General features: G+C 47.4%; 1 protein-coding gene across 4 annotated transcripts in view; it reads left to right on the top strand.

The window, feature by feature from the left end:
* Positions 1–279: 279 nt before the first annotated feature.
* KIAA1217 (KIAA1217 ortholog) overlaps positions 280–11570 on the top strand; it is a 570030-nt gene continuing 558739 nt past the window's right edge. For 2 of the 4 annotated variants that reach the window (XM_060248358.1, XM_060248356.1), the window contains exon 1: positions 280–525. In XM_060248358.1, the coding sequence (XP_060104341.1) occupies positions 450–525 (76 nt within the window). In that variant the 5' untranslated portion in view covers positions 280–449. The remainder of the gene's footprint in view (positions 526–11570) is intronic. The other 2 variants (XM_060248357.1, XM_060248367.1) reach the window with 2 other exon arrangements.

Here is an 11570-nt window from a genome sequence, read left to right as displayed (position 1 = left end):
CGGAGCTGCGCGGCTCCCCAGGGCCCGGCCGGCCGGCGGCAGGGGCGGGGAGGGAGGTGACGCAATGCCTGCTGCAATCCCGAGGAGCAAGAGCTGCGCAGCGGCGGCGGCGGGCTGAGCTGAGGGCGCGCTCCCCCAGGGCCAGAGGGAGGCTCGGGTGAGCCCCGCCCCCGCCGGCCGAGCCGCTGCGCGGCTGCCTATCAGCAGAGAGCTGCGCCGCCGCTCCAGCCCGCGCCGCCGCTTGCAGGTGAATTGAAAGTCGTTGGCGGGGAGGGAAGGACACGCCAGTCGCCGCCGCCTCTTCCCGCTGCAGTCCTGGCACCGCCGGAGGAGCGAGGCGCGGAGCCCCACACGCGCGCCTCCCTCCCGTCTGCACAGCGGCGCTCCGGCGGCTGCGCTGTCCCGGCAGCCAAGAGGCGCCCGCCCCAGGGGAGGCGCCCGGCCAGGGCATGTCTGCGGCGCGGGGCTCCCCGCTGGCCAGAGAGCTCGACGGCGCGGGCAGGACCGGCAGCCTGAAGCGTGCAAGTAAGCGCACCTCCACACTCCCCGCCCCCCCCCCCGCAAGTTCGGGCTCGGGACCTGCTTCCTCGGGGGAGAGCCACGAGGTTATCCCGGGATGGGGAGGGGGCAGGACACATGCTGGAGGCTGGAAGCCCGCGTGTGGAGGGGGGCAGGTTAGGCTTCGCGAAGGGCGCTCTGCACATGTCCCGGAGCTGCGTTCGATGCTCTGGGAAGCGATTCCAGGGGCGAGTTCTAGGCAGCCCCGCTTCAAAAGAAATGGCATCGCTTGCTGTTCCGCACAAGGTTGGAGCGTGAGTTGAGAGTCCTGGTCTTTGCCTGCCCCGAAAACACCCCGCGGCAAGGGATGTGGTGGAAAGAGTCGCTCTGCTGTGGCTTCCCAAGGCGTAGATCGAGTCAAGCGAATGTCTGGGGTGGGTGTGGGGAGGATGAGGAGGTGCTCTTTTGGGGGGTATTGTGGCTTTGGGGGGGGTATTGTGGGACTGGATGGTCCCCTCCCCAAGCCCCATTGACAAGGAAGCTGGGAGAAGCGCTTGTTTTCTGTGCCATCTTTCCCCAAATCGACAGCAAGGCGGCAGGGCATCGGGCTGTGGGCGCACTCCCGGCTGGAGGTGTGACCCAGGGACAGTGAGGGCCAGACAAACTGTGTGCTGCTCAAAAACTCACCAGCTCCCTGACATGGCAAAGTTTGCAGTCAATAGCAAATTCCGTGGAAAGGGCTGGATTCGAAAGGCAAGGATGGGGGGTGAGGGGGGGGGACATTGGGATCTGTCATTCCTCCCAGAAGGTAACTAGGATCCCTGATTGGCTTTGGCATCCCTCATTTCCATTGTTCACCACTGTCCCTGATACTATTCTACTGTGATGACAACTTTTTTTGACCCTCCCCCCTTCCCCGCAGCATGCAAAGTGTCCTCCCCATCAGCTGACTGCTTTTTCTCCATCTTCCCACCCTCCCCTCTGCATCCATCCCTTGCAAACCAGTTGGGGAGCTGGTGACCTTGGAGCCACCCTCTCTCTAGCTGGGCTCTTATTTGTAAACTGCAGCGCTCCTGCTTCAGGCAGAATTTGGACAGCTGTGGCCATGTGAGTGTCGTGCACCGTGCTGGAGTTGGGCACGGAGCCGCACTCGCTTTCCCATCCAAGGCAAGACATTCTCTCCTCTCCCAGCGGCTTGCTGTTGTGCTCCTTCCGCAGCACTGTGTTTTGCAAATGTTGCCCTTGAGCTGTGGAATCTGTATTAAGTTGATCAAACTTCTGCTGGTGCAAACTTCTTTGCCGCTTGCTCTGTGGTTGGTGGGGGGCTCCTGCTGCAACCAGCAAAGAGGCGGCTGCTTCTTTCCCCTGTGAAGATCCGCTGAGCTCTGCAGAAGGACCTGCTACAGCAGCGGTTTGCATTGGCAGATAATCTTCGACTCATTGTCTGATGCAGGGGGAGTAGTTGCCTGAGTGATGGGAAATGTAACCTTTGGTTCTAGGCAGCCTTTGGGGACCAAGAGGTAATTTAGTTACCCCTGAGATTGGCACCGTTTTAATTAACTCGAGTAGGTTAATCGCTGGGCATAGGGGCTGGGTTCAGGCAATCCTTGAAAATGGGGGGTGGGGAGTGACATAATGCCTTGCCCTTTTGATTGCATGACTGTTCATGTCCTGTAATTTAGGCCTCTTAATTTCTTCTTTAACATTTAATAAACAATAACCCTTCAGGTCTCTTTTGCATTTATGGATCACAGTGGGAAGGCGCTAATCATAAATATTTCATTGGGCAAAACTACACTTTTCTTCGAAGGGCTGTAAGGAGGGGGTGGCTGCAGAGCGCCAGCAAAACAAGGAGCCACTTTTCCTTGGGCAAGGATGGGTTTATCCAGGGCCTGCATAGGGCGTGTAGGTGTAACTGCCATAGCTTCTCCCCTGATAATACCGGGAATTGTAGTTTGGTGCAGACAAACCCCAGCCTCTCTTGCAGAACCAACGATTCCCAAAGGTGATTTGTTTATTTGATCATTTATTAACTATATTTATAGACTGTCTTTCAGCTGTAACAGCTCCCGTAGGTGATTTTACGGTAAAAACAAATCAGTAGTTAGTCTTAAAAATTATAAAAAATCCCAATAGGCAAAAAGCACATTCAGCACCATCAGAGTAAGTATAATCCCCTCTCTTTTCAAACAGTAAGGAAAAATGGCTAGATCTGATATCTGAAGATTCAGTGAAACAGGCTAACTTTTGACTTTTCATGAAAAAGAGATGGGAGACTGTGCTTGCTGAACTGTCAAGGGGAGGGAGTTCCAGAAAACAGGGAGTCACAACAAAAAAAGTCCTGTCCCTTGTTCATGATTGTCCATAAACAGATACAGACAGACAGGTCCTACTTTTAGTGGTGATCAGGGCTGGCTCTGCCACTAGGCAAAGTAGGCCTAGGGCACCAGCCTTCTGGGGGCACCAGATTGGGTACCCCCATGTGACTTGGTGATGCTATCAGTGCGAGGGGGTTGCCGTCAGAAGTTAACCTTGCCTAGGGTGCCAGACAGTCTAGGCTGGCCCTGGAGGTGACATTGTGAAGAATTGTAGCATGTGGACTGGAGTTATGACTCCTTTCTTCCCAGGCTTATTTTGGTGAGGAAAGACTTGCTGCAGTTGAGAGATACTTGGTGGCTAAGCATCCCAACTAGTAGAAAGGAATTGTCGTATCTCACTCTTTTTGTTTTTGTCCCTAATGCTTGAATCCTGCCATATGTCCAGAACTCTGGAGAACAGGCAGAAATATTTTCAATTTCACATTTTTTAAAAACTCCAAAAGTAATACTTTGTTGGCTCTCTGCTCAATGCCTGCAGTTTCAGCGTGCACAGGGGCAGTTTCTTAGAAGCCCTTGCCCGCAACAGTGATAATTTCAAAGCAACAGTAAGCTTACAGTAGGAATTAGAACCTCCCTCCTTTTTAAAAACCCAAAATGAGCTGATATTTTGCAGTGACAAAAAGCTGAGCAATCTCCATTTCCCTGCCTAGATCTGGAGTGTGCATTGTTGCTTTTGACTTCAAGAATGCTTTCATCTGTGAATGGATACTTCAGGCATAACTGTGTTCTATTAAGTGGTCCATTATCACATATGCTGTTTCTTTTACATTCTGCCTTTTAACAGTTGCGTGGCAGAGAGGATAATGCAACCAGCTCATGTGTTTGATTATTTGGTGAGAGAATTTTTTTGGGGGGGTGGGTGGGAATGGAGTGAGCAAGGAGTTAACAAGGAGATGGAGATGGAGCCGGGTAGGTTTTGAAGGAGGGGGTGCACTCTTAAAGTGACAGGGATCTGAGGTGGGAGAGTCAGGGAAGCAGGGAAGTCAATTGGATTTTAGGCAGTGAGACACATGAGTTGAGAGACTGCTTCCATTCCGGCTGGTACAAGGCATTAATTATACGCCAGCCATCGCCTCGTAATATATTCTGTGCATTCTTTGCTTCCCCCAGTGGTGAATTGTTCAGGGGAAGCGCTGCAGGGGTTAGTTTCCTGTGGATGAGAAAGTGTTGAAAGATCTTTGTAGCATCTCTTGGCTTTCACTTATGCAAGCCAAGTACTTTGGAAGCAGGCAACCTCCCCCCCGCAAAGCAGGGGAACAGTAAAGGCTAATCTTGTTTCAGTTTTCTTAAAACAAGGGTGGCCAAACTGTGGCTTGGGAGCCACATGTGGCTCTTTCACACACAGGGCTGGATTAACCATTAGGCCAAGTAGGCACTGGCCTATGGGCCCCCACTCCTTTAGGGTGACTTCCCCCCCATTCCCCACCTGCTTGCAGCCTTCCCAGCCCGCATACACAGACAGCAACTGAGCTGTTCTCTGCCCAACTTGCTTGGTACGGCTCCTGCTGGCATCATCGCCAAGTTTACCTCTCTTTGCCTCTCCCCTGCAGCTTAGTAAAAGGGGCTTTTAAGAAGGTGCTTACAGGCTGCAGTGGGTGGCAGGGCAGGCACTCTGTCTCTGAGATAATTTGCAAGGGACGCCCAAGATTTTGACTGCCTAGGGGCCTCCACAGGGTTTTATCCGACACTGTTCACACACATTCCAAGCCTCCACTGCCCCATCAGCCAGCTTGGAAAAGGCATTTACCGCTATAAATCACTTTGCCAAGCCAGCTAGCGGCTTGAAGATTGCATTTAAAGTTGCTTTCTTTCCATCTCTCCTTCCCCCCCACCTATTTACTTTTCTTCCTCTCTTGCAGCTCTCAAACACCTAACATTCATGTCTTGCGGCTCTCAAGCATCTGACATTTATTCTGTATGGCTCTTACATTAAGCAAGTTTGGCCACCCCTGCCTTAAAAGCAACTCTTCCCCTCCCTTCCAGCCAACTGTAGTTAAATTAGGGTTGCTGATCTCCAGGTGGTGGCTGAAGATCTCCTGGGATTTCAGCTGATCTCCAGGCAACACAGAGATCAGTTCGCTTGCAGAAAATGGCTCCTTTGGAAGGTGGACGCTATGGCATTATTACCCTTTGAAGCCCCTCCCCTCCCCAAATCCCACCCTCCTCAGGCTCCACCCCCCAGTCGCCAGGTATTTCTCAACCTGAAGCTGGCAGCCCTAAGTGAATGCACTGGATTTTCTGTCTCTTAGTGGATCTGCTGCAGTTGCCTTCTTTTCTTTTTATAGCCTCTTAGAAAACTAATCTGGGATCCCACCCCTCAAATACCCTACAAACATTAAGGAAGGCATCTTGATCATTAGTTTCCTGCTGAAGAAATGCAAGCTGATCATCCGTGACTAGGAGGAAGCAATGCTCTTAACAACAGCTACTCATCATTTGTGACAATATAATTATATTACGTTTGCTTGCAAAACAATTGGTGCTAGATGACCACTTAAAATATTTTTCTGATTGGTTAACATCTCTTTTGATGGGATATTTTAAAAAGTTATTACCTTTTTAAAAAAGTGGGTGCTCTTCTAGGGTAGGATTCTGTGTATGCATCATGGTGTCAAAACTGATACATATGTTCATATGTGTCAACCTTTTTTTCTCTTGCAGTTAATTGGATGCTGGTTAGAGTCCTTCCTGTTTGGGCAGTGGCTTTTGGAGTATCTTGGAAGTCCCAAGGTTTATATGGGAAAAGATCCTTTGTGGTTTGGCTTTGTGTCATTTTCCCCAATGCTTCTCTGTCCAAAAGGCTTACATTCCAAACTACACAAAAACACCACCTAGTCACACCTGTTCATATTGTTAAGGAGTCAGCTGCCTACTATCTTATTGAAAGAGTAGTCAAAAAGTGAGCTAATGGGAGAGAGGATAATTTAAAATTACAAATGGTGTGGCGAAAGGCTGGGCAAGGAATGTTTCTTTCCCCCCCTCTTTCACCATGCTTATCTGAGTTGTTTTCCAGAATCTGCTGTCACAGGATATGGAGATGGCTGCTATGCCTTAAAATGGGATTAGCCTGTTTAATGGAGGTTGGGCTTATCAAGTGCTGCGAGTCATGATAGCTAAATGGAACCTCCATGTGCATAAGTAGTATGCCTTTGATAATACCAGACACAGAAGAGAGGCCATTGTGTGCTGCTTTTGAGCTCCTAGGCATCTGTCCAGCTGCTGGTGGAATCAGATGACTAGATGGACCCTAGTTTGAGCCAGCAAAGCATTTCTAATGTGACCCTGGATTCGTCTTCCAGTACATCTATCTGTTACGTACTTCTGTTCTTTCCAGTTCCCCTCTTATTTCCTTATTCTCCGAAAAGGCAGTTCCCATGATTTGAATCCATCCAGTCTTTACCCCGCTCCTTAAAATTGCTTTAGTAAAATAAACATGGAAGCTTGAGGGATGAGGCTTTCATTTAAATTCACCTCTTGGCCTTTGATGATTTATGGTTCATCTGTGCCCTCACGTAATGGCGTACTCAGGATGAACAAGTTTAATTCCTTGTGCTGAATGAAAAAATATCAAATTGGTGCTGATAAGGCATTCTTTGAACTCCTAAAAACTTCTTTGATAATAGGAAGGATATAAAACGTTAGATCTATTTTTTAAAGTATCTCATTTTCCATGGGCTGTTTCAAAGGAGGCTGCTGTCTCCTTGCAGGGATTGGCTTTCTCTGGTATGTTTCAATGACAGTGCCTAAAAGGAAATACTTTTGCAGATGCGTGTGTGTTTTCAAATGGTTCTTCTAATTTGTTTTACTTCAGATTGCTTGCCTCTTCTACAGATTGCTGTCAAATCGTAATGCAGGTTTTGAAGAAAATTTGAATTACCAAAAAAAAAAAAATCCCCTCGGCAGTTAGCATGTGTCTGGAAGGTTTTCTATTTTATATAAGCTGTGTTTTATGGATATTTCTGTCTTTGCTTTGTGTTTTCTTTGCTAGGAAGGATTTGTGCCCGAAGAGCATATGCTCTTGCTGCATGCTTCTCTGCTTAAGACTGTGCCTCTCTTCCTTTATGGCATTAAGTTCAAATTGCTCTTGCAGCCGTAACTTCAAGACAAAGCGGCAGGGAGAGAGGACTGCGTCAGATGTGGCATTGGGAGGTGCGAGGGGCAATTGCCAAGGCTGTTGGGAATGATGATGCCATGGACTTTTCAAGTCCCCCCTTGACTCTCAACCCGCTCTCTCATCCGCCGAGTGGCGAAGGTCATCTCTGCCTGCAAAAAGGGACAGTTCGATATTACAGGACTGTGTGAAGCAATATCGTTTGGTAGGCCGAGGGCAGAGGCCTGCAAAAGATGTCCACCCATGTGGAACAGTATTCAGTGTCAGCAGTTCAGTTGCCTCCGCTGGTCACATGGGGGCTGACTGGCAGACGCAGACCCAAGAAAATCTTTCCCCCTCTGCTTTCAGTTTTTTTTATCTTGACCTTGGTCAATCACTGTGTCTCTCTCCCCTCTCCCCAGCTCATCATTGCAAACATTTTTGTTTTGTTTTGTTTGCAAAGCATTAGATCAAGAGGAAATGCAGCACTGGGTGGGAACATGCTGCCTGCATGCTGGGTGTATTGCGCATACACTGGATAGGACTTGTCTAGTTAAGTGTGTGTTGCATAGTCATTCTGCAGCACAGAGGGGGAAGACAGCGGAGGCAACGTGGATGTGAGAAGTGGGAATCCAGTGGGACCAGGTTAGTTAACTGGCATTAGCCTAACCCTTGGGGAATAGCCAGCCTAAAGAAAGGAAAGGGACTCTGCTCATATAGCTCCTTATGTATGTGGGTGCTGTCCAGCCACAACCGACTTATGGCAACCCCAAAAAGGGGCTTTCAGGGCAAGAGAAACTGAGGTGGTTTGCCATTGCCTTCCTCTGCAGAGTCTTCTTGAAGGTTTCCCATCTAAATATTGACCCTGCTTACTATGCCACCTGCCCTTGAGCTAGCTGCTTGTCTTCCTGGATTTATGTGGCACTGTCACTGAGCTTTCTCCTATGGCTAGTTCTAGCCTCCTGTGACTTCCCAGGTGAGCCCTCTAGCAAAGGGGTGTCAAACATGCAGCCGAGGGGCCAAATCAGGCCCCCAGAGGGCTCCTATGAGGCCCCTGAGCAAGTGGCTGTCATCTGCTTCCATCTCCCTCTCTTGCTTCCTTCTGCATCACAGCTTGCTCTGCCAGGCTTGCTCAGTCGCACAGCAGAGCTACTAAGCCAAGCCTCTCTTCCTTCTATTGGCTGAGGATCCTCCCCTCCTGGTCCCCCGAGGAAGGAAGGAAAGAGCCAGACCTTCCTTTGCCCAGTTCCCTGGAGAGATACAAAGAAAGCACCATTAAGAGCAACAAGTGCTAATGTTTTAAGCATGTCTTATTTTAAGTTTTAAAAAAATCTTTAATTGTGTTTGTGTTTATATCTCTGCAACCCCACATTGCATTTTATGACACACATGGCCCAGCCCGACAAAGTCTCATTTATAATAATAATAATAATAATAATAATAAAATTTTATTTATTTATTTATTTCTATCCCGCCCTCCCCGCCTAGGCAGGCTCAGGGCGGCTAACAACATGTCAGATCTGACCCTCATAACAAATGAGTTTGACACCCCTGCTCTAGCACTTTATGGAAATTTCATCCCAACAGGCAGAGGCCAGTTCCTTCCCACTGAATCTCTTTCTGGGATTGGCTGGCATCCTGTCGCGGGAGTTCCCTGACCTGCTCTTACTGGCTTTTATGGGTCATTGCTTGCTATGGCTTGACCAGTGATGGCCTTTGCTCAGATGTTCCTGGGGATCTTTTGCCCAGTAGAAGACAAGTGTAACTATAAGAAAGGGTGTTAGTCAGGATGTGAGAAGACCTGAGATGAGGAAAATGGATTGTTACACATCAATTATTGGAAGACAGTTGTACAGTATTGGACAATAAAAATGGATTGGAATTTCATAATTTTTTTTCTAAATCTTTATGCACATGTGCCCTTCTGGAGAAGTCTTCATTTATGGCAACGGGTTTATGGACATATTGTTCAGTCTACTAGATGGCTCTGAATCGATTCTTGTGTTGAAACACTGTGCTGCATGGAGTATTTGTATGTTGTAGACACCTGTCCTTTGGAGGCTGAAATGTGAGAACTATACTTTTTTCACTTGATGCTGCCTAATGGCTGAATGAGAGAGAGAGGGAGAGAGAGAGAGAGAGAGAGAGAGAGAGAGAGAGAGAGAGAATGCTCTTACTTGTTAATATGAAGTAGCATACTTGGCCTGGGTATGAAAGCATCTTTTACTCTGCTCTCAGTTCCCTGAGCTAAATAGCTTCCTTTAAATGGAATCATTTTGAAGAAATCCAAGAAGCATTTACAAGCAAATTGCTTCTTAGTGTTGCTGCAGTGCACATAGGCACAACTGACCCAACTTTGCATATATATTCTGCTTTGTGTCTAAACAGGCTACTACCCAGGATTGTGGACTTGGGGTACAGAGAACAGATACATAGCAGGTGCCTCGTGCATGTGGTCTCATCTCCACACTGGGGTTATGAGAGATGCTGCCCACATAAGCATGAGGTACCCACAGGCTTATCCTGGAGGTGGGTCAGAGAAGAGGGGGACAGCACGGTGGTGTCTCACATACCTTCCCACTCTGCTGCCCTGCCCCCCATCCTATGCATGTACCCATTGGTCACACCGCTGCCCACCAGCTCCTTTTCATGGAATGCCAGCAAATCCTGTCCCTTTGCTCTCAGCCCTTGCACAGGAGGAAATTGCGGGGTACCGTGTCCAGTTCTGGTTGTCTGTCTCAAAAAAGGATATTGTGAATCTAGAGGAGGAACCAGAAAGGACAAAAGATTGGAGCATCTACCCTTAAAAGAAAAGCTGAGCAAACCGGATTGTTAGCTTAAGTTTTGAAAAGTGACTCAAGATGGATATAGATCCGGGTGGGCAGCCGTGTTGGTCTGAAGCGGTAGAAGAAAGTAGGAGTCCAGTAGCACCTTTAAGACCAGCAAAGTTTTATTCAGAAGGTAAGCTTTCATATGCATGCAGACTTCTTCAGACAATGGAATGGGAGTTCAGTGAGCAGAGCTACATATAGCTGGTGGGCATTGGTTAAGAATGCAAAGTGGTACAAAGTTAGAATTCAATGGTAAAATAATTAATGAATTAGTTTCCCAAGCAAATGCTACCCAGACCAAATGTTCTTTCAGTTTGTTAATTTCACTATTTTACCATTGGATTCTAAATTTGTAGCACTTTGCATTCTTAACTACTGCCCACCAGCTTATAAGTAGCTCTGCTAACTGTACCCCCCATTCCATTGTCTGATGAAGTCTGCATGCACACAAAAGCTTACATTCTGAATAAAACTTCTTTGGTCTTAAAGTTGCTACTGGACTTCTACTTTGTTCTAAAGATGGATATGATGGTGCAAGGAGAGTAGATGGAGATGTTTTTCTCTCTCTGTATAAAACTAAAGGACATCCCATGTAACTTTCTTCTTGTGGGTTCCAGATGGACGGAAGGAAATGCTATTCCTTACTTTTATTCCACAAGCAGTGATACTGCATATGTTAATTTAGAGTGGTAGAACCAGCTCCCCCATTTTCCAGGTTTCAGATTCTGGTTATGTGGGAGTATTATGTAGCATTGAGTGCTGTTAGCCTGGTGTTGGGTTGTTGGTGTTGTTTTTTTTACTTTTAACAGAGGAATTTGCTCTGGAGAGGGCAATTGCAGGGGAAGGAGGGAGCAGGTATCACTAAGTTGGCTCCCAGTCCAGTGCCACCTATAAGGAGATCACCCGTTTAGAGTCAAGTTAACTGTAATTTCCAAGGAGAACTGGCATCACTGGGGACCGATCTGGAAAGAGGTAATTACCTCCATGAAGCGGAACCAGTCTGGAATTAAAAACCGTGGATGTCAAAGGAAAACCTTCCTCTTCTCCTTGTGTCTAAAAATACTCCCTTCCGTCCTATCTGCATAATTGAAACATTCTTCAGTTTTATTATGCTTCATCCATATACTTCAGCAATTCCCAGGAGCCCCCAGGTATGAAAAGAGGCTCACACTTCTTAACACAGTGAAAATAACTTCCACCAAGAGTTTTTAGTTGGTGACCAGTGCTGAAATTGCAGTAATAACTGTGGTTGGACCAACAAAAGTACCAATTCTGTTGAAGTGGTGCTGCACAAGCAGCAGAACTGTTACATAATTTAGAGCTAACATGAGGATGGTAAAATGGGACCATATTAATACGTAGGCATCTATTAATTGCTTTTAAAAATATTGTGCAGAGCAGCTAGATGTAAGAAGCTCTTGAGTGCTTCATAGGATGCGTTGGAGAGGAATAAAGGTAGCCACTTAAGTAGCATAAAAGCTTTTGACAGTACAGTGCACAACACAGGAACCATCTTTGCCTGAAGAAACACTTAACTTATTGAATTGAGCTGTGGCTTGGTTTGTGCCTGCGCTTTTTAGAACTATGGGCTACATTGCCATTAATGACTTTGCTTTCATCGTTCTTGCATCCTCGCTTCCGTTGTGATGTAACAGCTTTGGCTCTTTCTTCGGCCTGTCTTACCTTGTTCAGTTTGAGAAAGATTGAACTTTCAACCAAGAGGCTGTACTATATTTGAAAAGCAAACTAAGCTGTGAGGAAGGTGCACATTGC

The sequence above is a fragment of the Heteronotia binoei genome, chromosome 10, assembly GCF_032191835.1.
Source record: "Heteronotia binoei isolate CCM8104 ecotype False Entrance Well chromosome 10, APGP_CSIRO_Hbin_v1, whole genome shotgun sequence".
Classification (NCBI taxonomy): Eukaryota; Metazoa; Chordata; class Lepidosauria; order Squamata; family Gekkonidae; genus Heteronotia; species Heteronotia binoei.
The sequence above is the reverse complement of the archived record's forward strand: the minus strand, read 5'-3'. Positions and strand labels throughout refer to the sequence as shown.